Raw genomic sequence first — 23,155 nt, 5'->3', positions numbered from 1 at the left:
TTGCATTTCAAGAAAATTAAAAACAAATGACTGTTTGAGGGGCTCCCTCTCCAGACAGGCGCACCCCTGGCCCACACATCTCCCCTAGGTGCTTCCTCTTGTGCCCACCTTAACAGCAGCCCCAGGGGCTCAGTATACCACTTCCACCTGCATTCTGTTAGCACTTCTACTTCATTATATTTGTACATTTTTAATAGCTCCTGCAGGAGTAGCCTGCTGGAGCTGTCCAATTCATCTTCCAAACTATCAATAATTGTTTTTGTTCGTGCTCCGGCTACAAAGTTGCAAAAGCTACCCCAACACTATTTTTCCCATAAACTCTATTATCTTTAATGTATGATTTTACTGAATGTAAGGCTTTTTCCCAGGGGAAAAAAAAAGGTACATTTATCTATAAATGATACCTAAATGCTGGTATCTGATACTCTTAAGGTAGTTTTCAGGATTAAGGACAATCTATGTGAAGAGTTTGAAACACTGTATGGCACATGGTAGACAGTCATTAAACACCAGGTGTTGTTATTAACCTTGGTCACTTTCCACCCATAAAAATCTTCAGGTCCTCAATGTGTAATTTTCTCTCTCCCATTTGTGAGGCCTGAAATAACATGTCCTTCTTCTCTATCTTACAAGTCCTAAATTAAAAATCCAAGTCTTTTAAATAGCCCAATTATTAATCCAGAATCAGGCATATCCTGTATCATGCTTATACCATCTACATCTCAACCCTCAACTCAGTATCAGATGCCTGGAGACAAAAACTCAACGTATCCCTATCATAAACCTTGAGACGTGCTTGACCAGATGTCTAAAACTACAAAAAACTAAAAATAAAAATGAATTCAATACAAGAGAATAAGCAAGTAGGCCCTAAAGAATCATGAGATAAATAAGATAAAAATATTAGTCTGATTTTGACTCTGAAAAATATAGTCTGATTTTTCTTTCAGTTGAATTTTTATTTGGTTTGTGTGGAAATGTTTATCATTCTTTTAGTCAAAAATGAGAGTATCAGGAAAGAATCATGAAGACAGCTTCAAAGGGAAGGAGGATAATATTGACTGGAGACTACAAATTTTGAAAATGAACCTTACCTTTACAAGTACAATGATCACTTACAATTATTTTTCAAGGTTAACATGTATGATCATACAAAGCACAGGTCCTGTATGTTAAAGACTCACAATAATTGTTTAATGATATTACTGAAATGAAAAAACTATGTACACCTTCACTTACTTTATAGATTAGACTGTCCACCAAAAGGTCATGTTGTATCACATTGGTCTTAAGCTGCTCATAATATAAGATATCCTAGATTTAAAAGTAAAACAAGCAAACAAAATTAAAGGTCAATCAAATTTATAAAGTCAGCCTCAAATTTTAATAAATAATAATCATTAATACTATCATAAACACCAAGAGGACTTCATTTTATTCACTTCTATATTGCCATGCCTGGCCAGTAGTAGATACTCAATAAATATACCTAATCCCATCAACTTAGGATAAGATCTGGGCACCTGGTGGGTATTCAATCAATGTTTGCTAAACTGATTAACCATTATTTAACTTTAATAGCAAATACAATAATATTTATTAATTATTAGATGCCAGAAACTGTTTATTAACCCATACATGGGTTAACTCATTTAATCCCATACCAACAAAATAAAATAGTTCAGTGATTATTATTCCCAATTATATTTCAGAAACAGATCCAGAGAAAAAAACAACTTGCTGTCCAAGTCCACAAAGATAGTAAGCTTTGATCCCAGGAAACCAGGCCCTAGAACCTATGCAAAAACTACTCTATATGCTTTTCTAATATCTAGATTATTATAAAATAAAAAGGTTAAAGATCCTAAATCATCCCAGCTAGTAAAAAGCAATCACATAGCATATGAAGAAGTCAGGTTTTTTTAATATTAGAATATGGTCCCATAACACCATAAAATCTGATTAATGGTACACAGTGAAAAGATTAGGCTAATGTTTAATTTAATAGAGAGTAAGACACAGAAGATAGAGAGGGGAGATGGAAAGGAGAGAAAAAAGGAAAAAGGAAAAATAGGGAAAGAGGGAGGAGGGATTTGAGACTATAATCCAGTTAAGCATCAGGTTAGTAGCTGATCAGGGCATTCAAAAAATAGAATGAAGGTAAGGATCAAGTGGATAATAGTTGTCTTAAAGACAGATGGAAATATCATCCCTCATTGCTTTAGCTGGCCCTTGTGTTCCTCCCAATGCCTCCAAACATCTTTCAGGCACTTTTAGCCCTGGTTTCTGCCCATATCCAAACACGGCTTGGCTCTACTCGTACACACCAACCTGTATGACTCTTTCTGAAGACATTTCCTCAGACAAGTAAGAGGTGACGGAAAGGGTCGTTTGGGACAAAGAATATCTGTTGTGAGCAGCTGCCTTGGCAGGATGGTGTCCGACCCTATGTTTCCTGAAATATGATTTCTTAATCTTGAAAGATGCTCAATGCACAGTTCTCTGGTTTCGGTCAAAGTGCTTTTTGCCTAAAGATAACCTGGAGATTTACTGGCTATTTTTAGTCATTTTAATTTTAATAAAAAAGCCTTACTTTGTTCTTATTTATGATGTTTTGATTTAACTTCCATTGTATCTATTGAATCCATTTCTCTCACTAGAATAAAAGAACATTCTTTTTTTTTTAAGATTTTATTTATTTATTTGACAGAGAGAGAGATAGTGAGAGCAGGAACACAAGCAGGGGGAGTGGGAGAAGGAGAAGCAGGCTTCCTGCTGAGCAGGGAGCCCGATGCAGGGCTTGATCCCAGGACCCTAGGAGCATGACCAGAGCTGAAGGCAGACGTTTAACGACTGAGCCACCCAGGAGCCCCATAAAAGAACATTCTTAAAGACAGGAACAGTACCTAATTCAAATACCAATCCTTGACAACTGACAAAGAGCCTAGTATTATACTTTAATGTTTTCTACAAACTTTAGAGTGGAAAAGCTAGTAAGTTTAGAGTTATACCTCTTTTTAAAAATCAAATAAATTTAAAATCACAAACTGATACGTGACTATTAAAGAAGTAAAAGAATCTAAAGCTGGATAAAGAAAAAGGTAATAATCCTTCCTTTTCCCATTCTGCCTTCCCAAAGAAACTAATGTTATTTGTATTGTATTTGTAACATTATTTGTAATTTGTATTCTTCCATAACTTTCTCTATGCTTGTATAAATATATACTTATATGTAGGGGTTTTAGTTTTCATTTTTTAAACATAAACTGGAATCACACTATACTCATTATTCAGCTTCTCTAACTTAGCTATATAGCATGGTCATCCCTCTATGTTAATAGGTATACATCTATCTTTCTTCTTGACAGCTACCTATACTTTAATATTTTTTAAAGCTCTGCCATAGACAGATCACCATTTATTTAATCATCCTCCTATAGACACTGAAGTTGCTTGTCACTACAAGTAGCACTGTAATAAATATCCCTATACATGTGTGCTTTTGTATCTATGGGATACACTGGCAAAGGAAGGAACGTAGGCTGAAGGTTTTATATATATATTAGCTGGACTACAGTTTGCCTGATCATTTTCCAAAAATCATCAGTTCAAATTCCCACCAGCAAGACATGAGAGCAAAAACTTACCTATATCCTTACCTCTTTTAATTTTCTCACGGATGAAAAATGGGGTCTTACTGTTGTGTTAATTTGCACTTTCCCAAATATCAATAAAGTTGAACATCCTCTCATATGCTTATGGGGCATTTGAATTTATACTTCAATGATTTGCCTTTCATAACATTTACCTATTTTTCTATTCGATTTTATTTATTTTATTAATTTTTTGGGCTATTTATAGTGAGGAATTAACCCTTTGCCATTTGTATTACAAATACCTTTTCTTCAAAAAAAAAAGTGTTGTTTAATTCTTGTTTAGGGCATACATTGACAAATTTTTAAGAAATTCCTTATGGCAGGGCGCCTGGGTAGCTCAGTCGTTAAGCATTTGCCTTCAGCTCAGGTCATGATCCTAGTGTCCTGGGATCGAGCCCCATGTCGGGCTCTCTACTCGGCAGAAAGTCTGCTTCTCCCTCTCCCACTCCACCTGCTTGTGTTCATTCTCTCTCTGTCTCTCTGTCAAAAAAAAAAAAAAAATCTTTAAAAAAAATAAAAAAATAAAAATTCCTTATGGCTTTGGGTTTTCTTGCTTGCCTTAGGTAAGGCTAATCTATCACATGTTTATACAAATATTTTTCTATTTTTTCTAAAATTGCTACTTTTTATTTAAATATTTATAATCTACCTGAAGCTTATTTTTATATGTCATAAACAAAAGGTCTGTTTTCTTTCAGGAAGATGGTTAATTATCAACATTATTTATTAAATGAACCATACATTTCCAATTGAAATAAAACTTTATTACTTCTCTATCAGAAATGGACAGATTCAGCAGGTAGAAAATCAGTAAAGGATAAAGTTGAACACAACACCATTAACTGGATATAATGGACATCTATACATTACTTCACCCAAAAATAGCAGAATATACATGCTTCTCAAGCTCACATGGACCATTCACCAAGACAGACCAATTCTGGGTCATAAAACATCCTAAACAAACTTGAAAGAATGAAAATCACACAACATCTGCTCTCAGATCACAACGGAATTAAGCTAGAAACCAGTAACAGAAAGATAACTGGAAAATGACTGAATACTTGAACATTAAACAACATACACACGGGTCAAACAAGAACTCTCGAGATAAATTTAAAATATTTTGAACTAAATGAAAATGAAAACAACTTATGAAAATTTGTGGGATGCACTGAAAGTAGTGCTTAAAGATAAATTTATAAAAGCATTGAATGAATATATTAGAAAACAAGAAAAATCTAAAATCAATAATCTAAGTTTCTACCTTAGGAAACCAGAAAAAGAAAAGCAAATTAAATCCAAAGCAAGCAGAAAAAAGTAATCATAATATTTAGAGCAGAAATAAATGAAATTGAAAACAGAAAATCAGTAGAGAAAAATCGTCAAAACCAAACTGGTTCTGGGGCACCTGGGTGGCTCAGGTGGCTAAGCATCCAACTCTTGGTTTCAACTCAGGTCATGATCTCACAGTCATGGGATTGAGCCCCATGTTGGGCTCTGCACTCGGTGGGGAGTCTGCTTGAGATTCTCCCTTCCCTTCTCCTCTACCCCTTCCCCACTCACATATGTGCATGCACATGCTCTCTCTCTCCCTCTAAAATAAATAAAATCTTTTAAAAAAAAAGTTGGTTCTTTGAAAAGATCAATAAAACTGATGAACCTCTAGCCAGGCTAACTAAGAAAAAAGATGACACAAACCACTAATATTAGAAATGAAAATGAAGACGTCACTACAGATCCTGTGGACATTAAAAGGATAATAAAGGAATACTATAAACAACTGTATACCCACAAATTTGATAACCTAGGTGACATGGACCAATTATATGAACAACACAATTTGCCAAAATTCACACAAAAAGAAATAGACAACCTGAATAGGCCTATAACTGTTAAAGTAATTGATTCAATAATGGATAACCTTCCAAAACAGACAATACTAAGCCCAGAGGGGTTCACTACCAAACGTTTAAGAAAGAAATTCTACCAATCCTCTACAATCTCTGTCAGAAAACAGAAGCGGGGGAATACTTCTTAACTCATTCTACAAGGTCAGCATTACCCTAATACCAAAAACAGACAAAAACAACACAAGAAAAGAAAAATACAGACCAATATCACTCATGGAGACCAAAAAAAAAAAAAAAAAATCCTCAACAAAATTTTAGCAAAACTGAAACCAATAACGTATAAAAAGAATTGCACACCATGACCACATGAGATTTACCACAGGTCTTTAAAGCTGGTTCAACGTTCGAAAATCAATTAATGTAATCTATCACATCAATGGGTTAAAAAGGAAAAAAAATGATTAAATCAATAAATAAAGGAAAGCATTTGATAAAATCCAACATCCATTTATAATAAAAACTCTCATAAATTAGAATTAGAGGGGAACTTCCTCAACTTTCTCAACAAGAATATCTACAAAAAACTTACAGCTAATGTTAATCCTTATGCTGAGAAACTCAAAACCTTCCCCCTAAAATTAAGTGCAAGGCAAGTGTGTTGCTTCTCACCACCATTTTCAATATCATGATGGAAGTTCTAGCTAGTGCAGTAAGACAAGAAAAGGAAATAAAAGGTACACGGGCTGAAAATGAAGAAATAAAACTCTTTGTTTGCAAATGATATGACTGTCTATGTTGAAAATCCAAAAGATTTGACAAAAAAACCTCCTGGAACTAATAAGCAATTATAGCAAGGTTGCAAGGTTAAAACGTTAATATACAAAAGCCAATCACTTTTGTATATACAAGAAATGAACAAGGGGAATTTGAAATTAAAAACACAGTATCATATACATTAGCCCCCCAAAGAATAATTTCAACTTAGGTATAAATCTAACAAAATATGTATAAGATCTATATGAGCAAAACCACAAAATTCTGATGAATGAAATCAAAGAAAAACTGAATAAGTGGAGAGGTGTTCCATGTTCAATATTGTCAAGATTCAAGATGTGCATTCGTCCTAACTTGATTTATAGATTCAATGCAATCCCAATCAAAATCCCAGATAATTATTTTGTGCATATCAACAAACTGATTCTAAAGTCTATATCAAGAGGTAAAACCCAAAATAGCTAACACAATATTGAAGGAGAAGGAGGAGATTTTAGTCTATATAAAGGGCGCCTGGGTGGCTCAGATGGTTGGGCATCTGCCTTCGGCTCAGGTCATGATCCCGTGGTCCTGGGATCCTGCTCTGCGGGAAGCCTGCTTCTCCCTCTCCTGCTCTTCCTGCTTGTGTTCTCTCTCTGGCTGTCTCTCTCTCTGTCAAATAAATAAAGTCTTTAAAAAATAAATAAATAAAGTCTATATAAAGAGGTAAAAGACCCTGAATAACTAATACAATATTGAAGAAGAACAAAATTGGAGGGCTGATATTACTGAACTTCAAGACTTACTATAAAACTATAGTAATCAAGGCAATGTGGTATTGGCAAAAGAAGAGACCAATAAATCAATGGGACAAAATACAGATTCCAGAAATAGACCCACATAAATAAAGTCAACTGATCTTTGATAAAAGAGCAAAGGAGATATGAGGGAGTAAAAAAAACAAAAAACAATCTTCACAAAAAATGATGGAATAAGTGGACATCCACATACAAAAAAATTAATCTAGATACAGACTTCACACCCGTCATAAAAATTAACTCAAAATGGATTACAGACCGAAGTGTAAAGTGCAAAACTATAAAACTCATAGGAGATAACATAGAAGAAAACCGAGATGACCTTAGATGTGGTGATGCCTTTGTATAATAGATATAATACCAAAGACATGATTCATAAAAAGAAATAACAGATAAGCTTGCTGCATTAAAATTAAACACTTGTGCTCGGCAAAAGACAATGTTAAGAGAATGAGAAAACAAGCCACAGACCAGGAGAAAATATTTGTAAAAGATACATCTGATAAAGAACTGTTATCCAAAATATACAAAAAAACTCTTAAAATTCAACAATAAGAAAACAAACAACTCAATTAAAAAATGGGCTAAAGAGCTTAACAGACCTTTACAGACACCTCAACGAAGAAGATGTACAGCTGTCAAATGAGCATATGAAAAGATGCTCCACATCATATGTCATCAGGGAAATGCAAATTAAAACAACAAAATACCACTACACACCTACTAAAATGGCCCAAACCTAGAACACTGACAATACCAAATGCTGGTGGAGGTGGAGCAAAAGGAACTCGTGTTCATTGCTGGTTGCAGTGCAGAATGGTACAGTCCCTTTGGAAGACAATTTAGTGGTTTCTTACAAGACTAAACATTCTGTTACCATACAATCCAGCAATCTTGCTCCTTGGTATCTACCCAAAGGAGTTGAAAATTTATGTCCACATAAAAACTTGCACATTCATGTTTATAGCAGCTTTATGCATAGTTGCCAAAAGTTGAAAGTAACCAAGATGTCCTTCAGCAGGTTAATGGATAAACTGTGGTATATCCAGACAATGGAATATTATTCAGCACTAAAAAGAAATGAACCACCAAGTCATGAAAAGACATGGAGGAACTTTAAATGCATATTACTATGTGAAAGAAGCCAATCTGAAAAGGCTGCATAATATATGATTCCAACTATGTGACACTCTGGAAAAGGCATAATTATGTAGACAGTAAAAAGATCAGTAATTGCTAGCATGTTGGAGGGGAAGTGATGAATAGGTGGAGCACAGAGGATTTTTAGGGCAGTGAAAATCCTCTGTATGATACTATAAGGATAAATACCTGTCATTATACATTTGTCCAAACCCTTAGAATGTACAACACCAAGATGAACCCTAAGGTGAACATTGGATTTTGGGTGATTATGGTATGTCAGTATAAAAGTTCATCAATTGTAGCAAATGTACCACTCTGGTGGGGGATGTTGACAGCTGGGGAGATGATCCATGTGTGGGGCACAGCAGGTATATGAGAGATCTCTACACCTTCCTATCAGTTTTGCTATGAACCTAAAATTGCTCTAAAAAAATCAAGCCTTAATAATTTTAGTTTGAGTGATTTGAGTGATTTTATTTTTATATTTTTTAAAGACTTGTTTACTTATCTTAGAGAGCGCATGCACATGCATGAGTAGGGAAGGGGCAGAGAGAGAGAATCTCAAGCAGACTCCCTGTGGAGCGCAGAGCCCCACACAGCGCTTGATTTCACAACCCTGAGATCCTGACCTGAGCTGAAACCAAGAGTTGAATGCTTAACCAACTGGGCCACCCAGGCACCCTGAGTGATTTCAATTTATCATTTATTTAATTTGCTATTTTAAAATTTGGGGTTTACATTTATGTTAACATAAAAAAGTGAAGTTAAATCAAAGAAAATATTTCTTTAGGTAATATATACTGCAAACATGTATTCACATCTATATTATTGCCTATAATTCAGAAATTCCCACAGGGAATTTTTTTTTTTTTTTAAGATTTTATTTATTTGACAGAGAGAGACATAGCGAGAGAGGGAACACAAGCAGGGGGGAGTGGGAGAGGGAGAAGCAGGCTTCCCACGGAGCAGGGAGCCCGATGTGGGCCTCGATCCCAGGACCCTGGGATCATGACCTGAGCCGAAGGCAGATGCTTAACGACTGAGCCACCCAGGTGCCTCCCACAGGGAATTTCATTTTAATTGCTATTCTAAATAGTAATTTGTAATTGCATTTGTAATGCTTTTTATTGTAAATTAATAAACATCCTTCATGACCAATGCTAGAAAGCTAATAAATATTTTAATAAAAGCAAGTCATTAAAATTCTAATTTTAGGGCAGTATGTTTCCATAAAGAAATACATCTTCAAAATGCTGTGAATAACTAAACATCTATAACTCTTGACATCTAACAGTGCTACTGACAAAAATCTTTTAATTCTAGAAAAAAAAAAACATATGAGATAATTTGAGACCTAGAAGGGACCTTTGAAATATCTAGTCTATTTGCCTTATTTACACATTTAGAAAATGAGATTTGGTCAAGTTAACTGCCTTAGCTAACATTATAGAACTGGCTAGTGACTGAACTAGTCTTCCCAATTCCAGTCTATGGTGTTTGGTTTCAATAACTTTTAGTGTAATTTATCCATATAAAATGAAAGAAAAACATGTATAGGAGAGTTGAAATTATAACAATGTTATAGTGATAAGGGATGATTTTTATATTAATAGCTTAATTTTATTCTATAAAATACATCAGTATTTATAAAACGTAATGATTACCAATAATATAACAGGATATTCTTAAAGAATATTTTGTATAAGCTCCAGTAATATAGATATTTAAGAGTAATAAATTATAATTATAAAAAGCAATCTCTGAAAAACAAAGTAGCCCAAATTTTTAGTATCAGAGAATATTTAAAGTTTAGTATATATATTTGTTTGGTATTTTATGCAGACTTACACTACTGTAACTAAAGAAAAAAAGGAAATGTACTCTCAGGAAATGAAAGACCTCAAAGAACATTCCTAACATTTTACAGTTCATTAAACATCTAGACACTCTGCAAGATACTGACATTCACAGATGGTGAAGAGGGAAAAACTCTGTCCTCAGGCACTCAACCTAGAAAAAGTGGCAGCCAAAAAAGTAAGAAGTATGGTACATTTTTCTCTGTCTTTAGGCCTTTGCTCCTGCCCTGGTTATGACGGGAGACAAAGAAGGAAGTATCTAACTGTAACGGTGATGGAGCTGGGAGAAGACAAGATAGGGGAGAGAATGTTAGAAAAGCTTCTCAGAAAAGGTGATGGAATAAGCTGTGTTTGAAAGACGAGTAGGAGTCTCCAAGCAGACAAAATCTGAGAAGGTTGTTTTCAGGAAGAGGACTGCGTGGTGCAGAGAGACAATAGCGTATCTCTGGTGGTCCTCGATGTGAGGACCACAAACACACCTAGGTAAAGATTATGCCTTTTCTTTTAGACATCATGAGTCTGGCATACTTTCAGAACACATATTGGGGTTCTTTTTTTTTTAAGATTTTCCTTATTTATTTGAAAGAGACAGAGCATGAGCCAGGGGGAAGGGCAGAGGAAGAGGGGCAAGCAGACTCCCCACTGAGCGGGGAGCCTAATGCGGGGCTCCACCCCAGGACCCTGAGATCAGGACCTGAGCTGAAGGCAGACGCTTAACTGACTGAGCCACCCAGGGACCCCCACATACTGGAGTTCTGTAGGCAACTGGAAATAAAAGTTTTAGGGTTAAGAGAGAGCTTGGTTGAACCCAGAGTCAAAGCCATTGGGGAATAAGTGACTTGTGGATGAGACAGTCCAGGAAACATGTACAGAAGGAAAAGAGGATCAAAATGGCACTCTTAGAAATACAAGCCCTTAAGGTCTAAAAAAGGAACTCAAATGGACACACACACACACAAAGGAGAACAAGAGAATGAAGAACTAAGAAACTAGGGCAAACTAAAGACCAATATTTCAAGGGCGGAGTAGGCAAGAGTATCAAACGCAGGAGATGTAAAGACTAAAATGTGTCCACTGTTCTTTGGTGACTTTAGCTAGGGCAGTTATAGTCCTGTAGTGGCGTGTGTGCCCAGACTATGGTAGACTGAGTGATTAATGATTTTAAAGAAGTAGATGCTGCCACCATAGACTTTTCTTTCAGAAGGTTTAGCTATAAAAGTTGAGGAGGCAAGAACAGGTGCTGGTGCAGTTAAGTTTACAGGTTTGGTAGAAGGAATCTGAATGAGTTTTAGGATGATTTCTGTTTTCTCTGGGTAGGAAAAGGTGTGGTGTTTCGCTAAGACTCAGAAAAGAAATGCTGAGGAGAGTGAAGGTCAGAAACAGGCACTGTGAAGACTAAATGAGCTGACCAGGAAAACCTAGGAAGGTCAGGAGTTGTTGTGGACCCGCCTAAGGTTGTGGGGAACCTTATGAACTCACTAAAGGAAACGTTAAATATCAATACTAGTCCTGGCTTATTTTATCAGTAAGGAAGTGCCTAGAGCAAAGTATAGAGAAATTTTTTGTATTCTTTAATTAGCAAACTGAAATTAGGCAAAAACGTTTAAAATCTGAATAATGTTTACTAAATATGTATATTTTTATATACACCTAGAGATTTGCATAAAAGAAAATATATAAAAAGCAATCCTTTTAAACTTATCACATATTTTCTTAATAAGAGAAAAAATCAAAGTTAGTAATGTTCTAGTGAAATAAATTACTAGGAACTTAAAGCATTATATCCAGCTTTCTGTTGAGATAAGATTTTTAAAAATATCCTTATGGGTGTGAAATGTGAAATATTCCACTTATCTCTCTAACTCCTTAATTATGATGCTATGTGTAGCTTATTTTAAGTGACTGAAAAGTAACTGAACAAAAAGTTCTGATAAAGTATTCTTGATAAGAAGCAACCACTCCCCCATTCTTCCCCCACCCCCCCAATGTAGTACCTATAACAAGTATTTTGGAACTGTTTGTTCCAGTTTGTTGAGGTCATACTTTTACAGCTGAAAATAAGTGTAAGCGATGGAAGGTGTTTTATTCAATAAAATCAAAACTGCTTTTCTGATAATACTAATTTCTATTTACAAACTTGCCATTTTGCATTTAAAAGTTAAGATGACTATTAGCTCCAAAATTCAAGTGTAAAAACTGCCTTTGTATATTATAATAAACAATCACTATGTGGGATTACTACTTTGATTCTAGGGTGATACTTCTGGAAAAATTCTAAGTTTGTTCTTAAAATAGCAGCAGTTAGTTCCTCTGGAGAGACAGATTTTGTTAATCTAGCGCCTGATTAGTGAACTTGGTAGGTCATCTACATGCTTAGATCAGAACAAGAGTTACCATCTCTTCTCCAAGAGCTGATACACTCACAAAAAATGCCCAATATACACTCAACATCTATACTGTAAGCTGTTACTTCTGTGTCACCACAAAAGATCAGCAATATCTGGGGCGCCTGGGTGGCTCAGTCCTTAAGCATCTGCCTTCAGCTCGGGTCATGATCCCGGGGTCCTGGGATAGAGCCCCGTGTTGGGCTCCCTGCTCAGCCGGAAGTCTGCTTCTCCCTCTCCCACTCCCCCTGCTTGTGTTCCCTCTCTCACTGTCTCTCTGTCAAGTAAATAAATAAAATCTTTAAAAAAAAAAACAGTAATATCAGTTGGTCTAAAACTTCTCTGAAATAAATCACAATGTTTATTCTTTCAAAAAGGAAGTGATTTTTGACAGTGCTGATCATGGAGATTTAAAACATACATATACACACAAGCACACAAGTATTTAATTTGCAAAGGTTAGAGGTGTAGTTTTTATTATAATATTTAATTTTCTTAAAACTGCATTATTATAAATTATAATTAAGTTGTTACATAATAAATGCTACATGTAAGTATTACTTTATTACTTCCATTAATGGTGACCATTCGTGTCAGGCCCTGTGGTAGAAGACTAACATACATCATTTCCTTTAATCACAACCACTCTATGATATAAATATTATTACCTATATTTAAGAATGGGTAAATTGAGGTTTCAAGAAATTTAAATTGCTCAATGGCTCATTTCAAATAAGTTGAGTAAGCTAGGAGTTGAAACCAGGTCCATATGATTCCAAAATCCATGCTTTCAAGGACTAGGCTAGGGAAGTATCAGTTTGCTATTTATTAAAATCTTTAAGTGGATTGATTATATGATCAATGGGCTTAAAGCAAAAAAAGTAAAATTTTTTTTCAAAAGGAATCAATGTCTTATATCATTTTTCCTTATTGAATCTATTACCTGTCTGTTGGTGATTTCTCTTCATATTCATTATATTTCCTAAAATAAAATGTTCCTATACTTAGAAAAATAATATTCCCATATAGTATGTCAATTTTTAGAACCATAAAAATAGTGCATGTTTCAAAAGTAACTGTAGGGAGAAAGGGTTCATTTACATATACTGGGTGGTCCTTCTTTATTTCTCCCTATTCTAACAACACAGTTCTACCAGATGTCTTCACTGACCTCCACTGGCAGACTCCATTTCTTAAATTTTATTTACTGGTTTTTGCACCTGTAAGTTTAAAGTATTCAACTAATTATCAATAACAAAAACTTCTATGTTAAGCACACAGTAATTAAATTCTGTTAATCTTGTCTTGGAACTCAAAACTATAGTGACTTTGAAAATAAAAAAGCGGGTAAATATATTAGACTAAGAAACCAAAGTAGAGGAAAAAAAGAAACAAAAATATTTCTATTTTGAGTAACTGGTCGTTGAAGAATAAATATTAATAGCTCAAATCTGACCCATCCTTTTTCCTTCTCACCTCCGGTTGACTGGAAATATTCAAAATGAGAGCCCATAAGTCTGCTCTCAGTGCTGTGGGGCTTCCTTGTCGGATATACTGTTGAGCAGCTGCACCATCTTGTTCTGCTAGAACTGTCAAAAATGTAGAAAGATCTCATTAGAAAATTCATAATGTAAGAAATAACACTGAAATCCTGAATTAAAATATCTTCGGGGAAGCTAACATTTCATCTTATATCTAACATTACATCATGTCTGGAAAACCTTCTTTTACTCTCTGAATTTTGATGTGGCCCTGTTTACAGCCCTATATGTGTCAAGCCTTAAATTCTCCCACCTTCTACCTAATCTGGTAAAAGTTTTTAATGTAAGTATCTGGAAATCACTTTGCTTTAACTATAGCTGCACATATATATATATATACATAATCTTTGGGTTCCATGATTGAGTAAAGTCATATTTACAAAAAACTCAAATTTCTTATGCATATTCTCTAAGTCACGAATGTTCTAGTATTTGGAAGTAGTATGGTATTTGAAGTATTATGGTTAAGAATTATAAAGATGATGTGCCCTGGGTGTTATATGCAACTAATGAATCGTTGAACACTACATCAAAAACTAATGATGTATTATTATATGATGGCTAATTGAACATAATATTAAAAAAAGAGAAAAAGAATTATGAAGGATGTAAGATATCTAATCTATTAGATGACTTCCTAGCTATCTGCCAAAATCAACAGAAAAGAGAGATTTTTTTTTTAAAGAAAGAGGTAAAAAAATAAAAGATCTAATAACCTTTAAGAAGGCCAAAAACTATTTGTAAGCAGCCAAGTTCACAAAATTAATATATTATCCTTTTGCTTTCATTTTCATTTTTATTTTCTTTAATGAAAAGACCAACAACTAAGTCTGGAAATAAAGGCTCTCCCAAAACAAACAAACAAAACAAAATAAAACAAGCAAAAAAAAGATATACCAGACAACTGCTGATATTTATCTAACATAATGTTTTCTTATTATTTTCTTCTTAAAAGGGAAAAATAAAAGCTTATACTGAATGAAAATGACATAACCCAAAGAAATAAAGGGATCATATAAAATAAAAAGAGATGGGACATATTCTTTAGTTTGCAATTGTGTTTAATACAAACATCAAACATATGAAGGAAAAATGATGAAGTCTTGAATAAATATGATTTTGAAAAATTGAACTAGGGAGTTTAGAACATGACAATACAATTGCCATAGAAGGTACTTTGTGACACAAAGACTTATCTGTACTTCGTATTTCAAAGACAAAACAAGATTTATAAAAACAAGGAAAAGAATCTTCAAAAGGTAGGGAAAAATTATTCCCCGGAACACTAAGAGCCGCTTTGGCTATTAAGTCTTACCATTGTGAAGAGCCATCGAGAAGCATGAAAGTTACAGTTTCTCCTGATGCAAGGGCATATTCCCATTAACACTAATGAGAAGTGTGTCGGTGCATCAAAGAGAGAGCCTGCCTTTTTGATATTAAAATGAAATTCTATTGCTGAATGGAGTAAGCTAACATTCTTGAAGAATGTGTGTCTGCATTTATTATTTCCTTTTTAGTGAACCATCTGTGTACTTCTTTATCTAACATTTATTGATGAAGCCAAAATGATGCATTTCTCCTCTTTATAAAGATTCCAATTATATTAACTACACAACTAAATATTACTCTTTTTTAGATTTTTAACTTTTTAGAGACTGAATTTCAGTTGGAGGTATAGAATGCAAACATTGACTTCAGACTGTATACTTTCATATATGTATATATGATATACTTTCATTTTCAGAAAGTATAATGAAAAGCTTACCTTTTTGCCCAATACGTACGTGCTCATTTTCAAAAAGTTCTAAAAATGATAAAATAAAATTATTAGACACAAATATGATCAACCACGTTTAGAACAGTATTAGGTATATTTTTTCTGCTGTTGATACTGTTTTAAAGCTGAATGGCTCTATAGAGAACTACAAGAATATATATCTTTATATGTAGAAAAATCTTTTTTCTAAGTTGTTTAACGTTTATGGAAATTAAAAATAAGTACATTTAATCAGAAGAAAAAACTGATAATTTTCCTTTGTTAAAATAAAATAGAATATCTTTTCACAACATTTTTCTGTTGTCTACTCATCTTGACAGCTTCATTTGCAAAACCCTACTTCTGCTCTCTAATCTGCTATGAAAGCATAGCTGAAAAAAGCCTTAATGCTATTATAGGTAAAATTCCACTATACAAATGCCATTTTAAAAGATTATGTGGGAGAAACAAAGATTTGCTTTTTTTTTAAAAGATTTTATTTATTTATTCATTTTGAGAGAGAGAAAGAGTGCGCAAGTGCAAGAGAGCAGGGGGAGGGGCAGAGGGAGAGGGAGAGAGAAGATCTCAAACAGACTCCATACTGAGTGTGGAGCCCGATGTGGGGCTGGATCCCATGACCCTGGAGATCATGACCTGAGCCAAAATCAAGAGTCAGGTGCTTAACTAACTGAGCCACCCAGGCGCCCCAAAGATTTGCTTTTAAAGTACCAATCATAATGGGAAAAGACTCAATAAACTAAATCACATAAAAAAAAGAAAAAACTTCTATTCCTCAAAAGACACCATGGAGAGTGAAAAGGTAAGTCGCAGAGTGGGAGAATATATCTGCAATACATATACCTAGCAAGGGACTTGTATCCAGAACATGTAAAGAACTGCTGGAGAAGATAGACAACTATCTGACACAATAGGCAAAACACGTGAACAGGTTCTTTACAAAAGAGGAGAGACCCAAAGGACCAGTAAAGTTACGAAAAGAGGCTCAACCACATCAATCATCAGAGAAATGCAATTAAAACCATTATGAAATACACACCCATCGTAATGGTAAAATGAAAAACAGACAATTCTACATTCAAAGGAAATGAAGCAAATGAACTTTTCATACAAAGGTGGTGGGAATGTAAATAGTGCAGCCACTTGGAAAACTGGCAGCACCTGCTAACACTGAATGTATGCACATCCTAGGACAATTAGCAATTCACTCTCAGGTATACACCTTAAAGCATGCTTATGTGCCCCAAGGGACATATACTAGAATATTCATGGCAGCACTACTGGTAATAACCAACTAGTGGGAACAACTCAAATGACCATCAATAGTAGAAGTCATCAACTGTATGATCCCATATCTGTAAAGTAAAAAATAGGCAAAACTAACCTATGATGCTAGAAGTCAGTGTAGTTGTTACCCATGGAGGTGGTAGAGTCTAGAATTATACTTGGAGGCTTCTGGGATGCTGGTAATACTCTATTTCTTGATCTAGTTAGAGGGTTCACAAGTGTTTTCACTGCATAAAAATTCACTGATCTGTATACTTAGGATTTGTGTCCTTTTCAGTATGTACGTTATACTACTATAAATGTTATTCAAAAATTAGAGCAAAAAAAAGATTTATGAAACTATGAGAGGGAAAGATTTTAGCTCTTCTCCCCATCCCAGAGAAAATCATTTTTTCAATTTCCTTTCTTCTTCTTTCTTCCCACCAGCTGAGAAAGGAGGATTTGTTAGCTTCTACAACAGTGATTAGTTTGCCTTTTCTAATAAATGGGATAACCATGTGTTAAGGGCCATGAACTTACATGTGACTGTCTGGGTAAGTAGAGCCTGGGTCCCCTGGCAACCTGGTGACCATCTTGGCACTTGATTCCCGCCTCCCAATTTCTAGCAGTCCTGCTTTGAGGAGTAGAGAATAAAAACAACTGCATCAACTAAAGAGACTATCAGCCTCCTCTAGCAGATGTAGTTTCCTTCCTCTGCTCCAACTGTCCCTTGTATGCCTTGCATGTAATAATAGCAAATACTACACTGATTCTTATCTGAATCTTACTTTCCACTATATCTTCACCAAGAGTAAAGATTATGTCATATCTTTGTGTTCACTAGTCTCTGGCCCTTAGCGGGGTCTCACATTTGTTGCGTCACAAGTGAATCAAAGAAAGAACTATACTCCAGATTAAGAAAACAATTAGGCTTTCTAAAACATAGCTACTATAGGATTTAGAATAATATTAAGCAATTCTTTTTTTTAAAGATTTTTATTTATTTATTTGAGAGAGAGAGAGAGCACGAGAGGAGAGAGGGTCAGAAGGAGAAGCAGGCTCCTTGCTGAGCAGGGAGCCCGATGTGGGACTCGATCCCAGGACTCTGGGATCATGACCTGAGCCAAAGGCAGTTGCCTAACCAACTGAGCCACCCAGGTGCCAATATTAAGCAATTCTTAAGGGTTATTTCAAAAATGAAAAACATAAATATCATTCAAGGTTGTATTATTATTATTTTCTTTTCCTTTTGTTATATATATGGCTATATATATGTAACCATATATATATATGGTTATATATCTGGCCATGAACAGAAATAGAAGATACCTGTCTTAGTCTGTTCAGATTACTGAACACCCACAGACTGGGTTATAAACAACAGAAATTTATTTCTTACAGCTCTGGGGGACTGGAAGTCTAAGATCAGGGTGCCAGTATGGTTGGGCTGTGGTGAATGTCCTCTTCTGGGTTGCAGACTGCTGACTTTTCTCTGTGTCCTCACATGGTGGAAGGAGCTAGAGAGCTCTTTCACAAGGGCTCTGATATTATCCGTGAGTGCACCACCCTCCTGGCCTACTCACTCTCCTGAGGCTCCACCTAATACCATCACCTAGGGGATTAGAACTTCAAAATAGTTCAGGATAAAAACATCTAAACCATAGCAATATCTTCTTCTGTAAGATCTCTGATATCTTCTTATAAAATGAAAAAGGACTATCAAAGGGGTTAGGAGGGGAGGCAGCATATAATGGCAGACTTTGGAGGCAGACTGCTTAGTTTTGAATCTTGGTTCTAGCACTTACTAGCTTTGTGACCTTGGGCAAATTACTTAACATCTCCACTTCTTCAACTTTAAAATGGTAGTAATACTTCTATCTCACATGACACTAGAGAATTAAAACCGTAATGTAGTATAACTAGATGCCACCAGAATGACTACAAAGAAGATGGCATACATCAAGCATTAGCAAACATACAGGACAACTTCCACCCTCACACCTTGTTGGTGGAAGTGTAAACCGGTACTACCATTTCTGAAAATTCTTTGGAAATTATCTACCAAAGCCGAACTTATGCAAACCCCAGGAGAGAGAAATTGTCTTCCCAGGTGTATACTCAACAGAGGAGTATACGTATGCTCACCAAAAGAAACATACTAGGATGTTCATAGCAGCCTTATTTGTAATAGCCCCAAACTTGAAACTTCCCAAATACTCATCAACAGCCGAATGAATAAATAAATGTGTGGTATATCAATACAGTAGAATATTATAATGCAAAAAAATTGCCCACAAATACATACAATATGGTTGAATCTCACCAACATAATGTGGAATAAAAGAAGTCAAACATCAAAGGGTAGATACTATATGCTTCCATTCATATGAAGTTCAAGAACTGGCAAAATTAATCTATGCTGCTAGGAATCAGAATAGTGGCTATCTTTGACAAAGGGAATAAAGATTGAAAGAGGGTAGGAGGGGCCTTCAGTTTATTGATCTGGATGGTATTTTAATAGGTGTGTCCAATTCATAAAAATTCAATGAGCCATTCTCTTAGGATATATGTATTTTTCCTTTTTTAAAAAAAATATAATCTCTACACCCAACTTGGGGCTCAAACTCACAATCCAGAGATCAAAAGTCACACTCTCTACCAATTGAGCCAGGCAGGCTCCCCTGTACTTTTCTATATGCATTATACATTAATAAAGTTTTAAAAATGGTAATAGTACATACCTCCTAGAGCTGCTGGGGTTAAAATGAGGTAATACACAGGTAACATATAGTATGTACTCAATGATTTTATTATATTTACTATTATTACTAATAAGAAATAGCCAACTTCCTTATTTTACAGAGAAAGAAGCAAGTCCAGAAATGTAAAGTGACTTGTCCAAGTCACATAGCTAGCCAGTGGTGGAGGGAAGACTAGAACAATCCCCTACAATATAGGCCTCCACATTTTAAGTCAATTTTTACTTCTTGTTTATTACAGCTAAATACTAATCTGGTCTTTTATGAAAAACATATTGTACTTATGCACAAAAAGAGAAAAGCTGGGGAAATGGTCCGTTTGGTTAAGAATTAAAAGACACTAATTTTATAGCCTAAGTTTATACAAGGTAGAATATATGTATACAATTAACTTGTTGATACAAACAGTAATAAAAATAGATAGTAATGGCCAGAAAATGAAAATATGAGTGCTGCCAGTGACAATTTTACCAACAAAATGACTTAAGTATGTTTAATGACTTTTCAAAATTAAAGACCTTCCAATAAAAAGACAAAATCTTGTCGAATTCTGATAATTATACAGAATTCTATCAATAATTAACAGTAATCAAGGAGAAGCAAAAAGTATGCTTAGTTTTCAGACATAAAGAAGTTACCAGATTAATTTGGAAATGACAAGAGGAGCCTTCAGCTCACTCTCATTTATCATTAGTTATCTGCTGTATGGGGGAAACACTCACCAGGAGGTACTTGTGTAGAATCATCTATACCCAGCTGTCCTGTAGTTAAGCCGAGCTCTACAAAGAATTCTTTCTGAAAAATAACACACTGAGAATTAACATACATCTCAGGCTTTGCTACACAGTATCAAAAAAATCAGCCTCCTCCAAACGTAAGCTTAAATAAAAATCACAATGTAAAATGAATCTTTGCTTCATTCAAATATCTTAAAAAGAAGATGATATTATTGAGCTTTTCAAGAGTAATGTGTTAGTCAAAATTTTGCCTTTTTAAGTAATAGACTAATCAGTAAAGTAAGACATGATAATTATACTTCTGAGCAAAGAACTAGTAACATTCAAATCTTTCCTGAAACATACACACACAGTATGTGTAGAACTCAACAATTTTATCTTCTAAATTCATTGTCTAAAATTCCCAATATGATTCTCTACCTGTTTTCTATGGTACTGTACTTCACTTTGCTTTTAATCAACTAAACACTGCAAACATCCAAAACAACTTAAATTAATTTTTAAGTAAAATTAGACTTTCAAGTGTTCTGCTAAACTAAGAACAAATTAGATTTATTTTCCAGACTTCCTCCACTTATCTAGTAATGTCTAGGGAAAGTAATCATGTTTGTCTGTTATTTTTTAAATATACAACAACCCCATATTATTCACATTATTTTTATTCCCTAAGTAATTAAATATTTCTATTAATATTTGCCTCAGTGTTTTGTTATTATTCTAATTGCTAAAACCAAACTTCCTTCTCCTTGGAGAAGGAAGATGGAATTAGTTTTAATCCTTCATAATTATATTATTATTTAAGTTAGTGATTTATTTCTGCCCCTCATAAGACAGTTATCCAGCCTAACATGCACAGTCATTTCATTTTTGTATTGATTTTAAATAACTGATGCTATACTTCAATTTTTAACTAAACTTGATTTTTATATATACTTTTAAAAAGCACTTCAATTTATGTTTCCAATTTTTAATGACTAAAGAGGAAAAGTCCCTTCATACTACAGAAGGGACCTAGATCCAATAAACATGTCAATATTAGCTTCTGTAATCACAGTGGAGAATTTTACTTATGGTAAGACATGATAAGGCACAGAAACAGAACTCTGAACATGCATTTTCTATTTCACTGCTCTGTACTATTTTTCATTCAATATCAGTAGACCTGCACCCCAATCTCAGATTTCCTTCAAAACTCACCCAACATACTAGGCCTTCTGGGATGCCTTCCTTGATATTCTGGGCTAATGGAAACAACTTTATATGCTGTATGTATTACCTTTTATAAACCTCTACAAAGCATAGAATCACACCATATTGAAATTATCTTTTTACTGTCCATCTCTCCATTAACCTGAAGCTCCTGGAAGGCAAGGACTGTGTCTTAAAAATATTTGTACCCCCAGTAGATTGTGCTAAGTGACACATAGCAGAGGGGCTCCATAAATACTGAATCACCCTGTTGAGCTCCAGTTTCCAACCTGTTGCCTCTATATGACTGAAACAGTAAATAGGAATGAGTTGACAATTTCACTTTAAAGTTAATAAATTTCAGTTTATTTAAAAAAATGTCTTTTTAACATGGATGAGTCTACATAACATTGTAAACTAGGTTTGAAAGCCATCTATTATAAGATCATTTGACTCAGTGAGCCTCACCAAGTTCAATACTCATACACACAGACCAGGGTCTCAAATAAACCATGCATCCTGGAGCCAGACACCAGGCCACATGACTCAAGGAAGGCAGGAACAACTAGCCCTAGTCACAGCAGGAAGAGAAGGACTAACCATACTCTTAGTGGGGATAGCCACAAGTTTTTTGAAAATTAGCCACAGGCTTTTGGTTCTTCAATAGTTAAGAATGAATCCACATCAGCTCCAGGTCCCCCCAGACAGACAGAAGACATACCTAGTCCCACTCACACACATGCTAAACCTTTTCATACAGTATCCTTCCCCTGCTTCTTTACCTAGCAAACTCCTTCAAACTAGTCCAAATGGCAGTAACTCTAAGACTTCCCACCACTTCCAGCAGAAGAATCTGCCACTTCCTCTTCTGTATACTTTGTATAAACTACTACAAACAGGACTTCTAACATTTTTAAAAAATAACTTCTTAAAAATTAATTTTTTAAATTGATTAGATTTTTAATAGTAATGATTAACAGTTATATACTGCTTACTAAGTTTCAAGTACCATCTACATGCTTTATATTTTAGTTTCCTTGGGCTTCCATTAAAAAAAAAAAAAAGTCCTACTAACTGGGTGGCTTTAAACAACAGAAATTTATTCTCACAGCTCTAGAGGCTAGAATCAAGGTGCTAACAAGGCCATGCTCTCCCTGAAGACTCTAGGGGAGATCTGTTCCAAGCCTTTCTCTTAGCTTCTGGTATTGCTGGCAACCTTTGGTGTTCCTTGGCTTATAGATGCCTAACTCCAATCTCTGCCTCCACTGTCTTAAGAAACTCTCCTCGTCTGTCTCTCTTCTGTGTCTCTTCTCTTATAAAAACACTGGTCATATTGGATTTTGGGCCCATCCTATTTCTGCAAGATATTACCTTAACTTGATTGATCTGCAGTGACCCTATTTCCAAATGAGGTTACATTCACAAGT

General features: G+C 34.9%; 1 protein-coding gene across 8 annotated transcripts in view; it reads right to left on the bottom strand.

Annotated features, from left to right (window-relative positions):
- TBC1D19 (TBC1 domain family member 19) overlaps positions 1–23,155 on the bottom strand; it is a 145,864-nt gene that overhangs the window by 61,017 nt on the left and 61,692 nt on the right. For all 8 annotated transcript variants that reach the window (XM_025887716.2, XM_073891500.1, XM_025887717.2 and 5 more), the window contains 4 exons: positions 20,526–20,598; positions 15,770–15,808; positions 13,940–14,052; positions 1,240–1,314 (listed from right to left, as the gene is read on the bottom strand). In XM_025887716.2, coding sequence (XP_025743501.1) covers positions 1,240–1,314; positions 13,940–14,052; positions 15,770–15,808; positions 20,526–20,598 — 300 coding nt within the window. The remainder of the gene's footprint in view (positions 1–1,239; positions 1,315–13,939; positions 14,053–15,769; positions 15,809–20,525; positions 20,599–23,155) is intronic.

This window comes from Callorhinus ursinus, unplaced genomic scaffold (genome assembly GCF_003265705.2).
Source record: "Callorhinus ursinus isolate GAN/ISIS: 27379988/994484 unplaced genomic scaffold, GSC_fseal_2.0 scaffold4, whole genome shotgun sequence".
NCBI lineage: Eukaryota > Metazoa > Chordata > Mammalia > Carnivora > Otariidae > Callorhinus > Callorhinus ursinus.
Note: the sequence above shows the minus strand (reverse complement) of the source record. Positions and strands in the feature narration are given on the sequence as shown.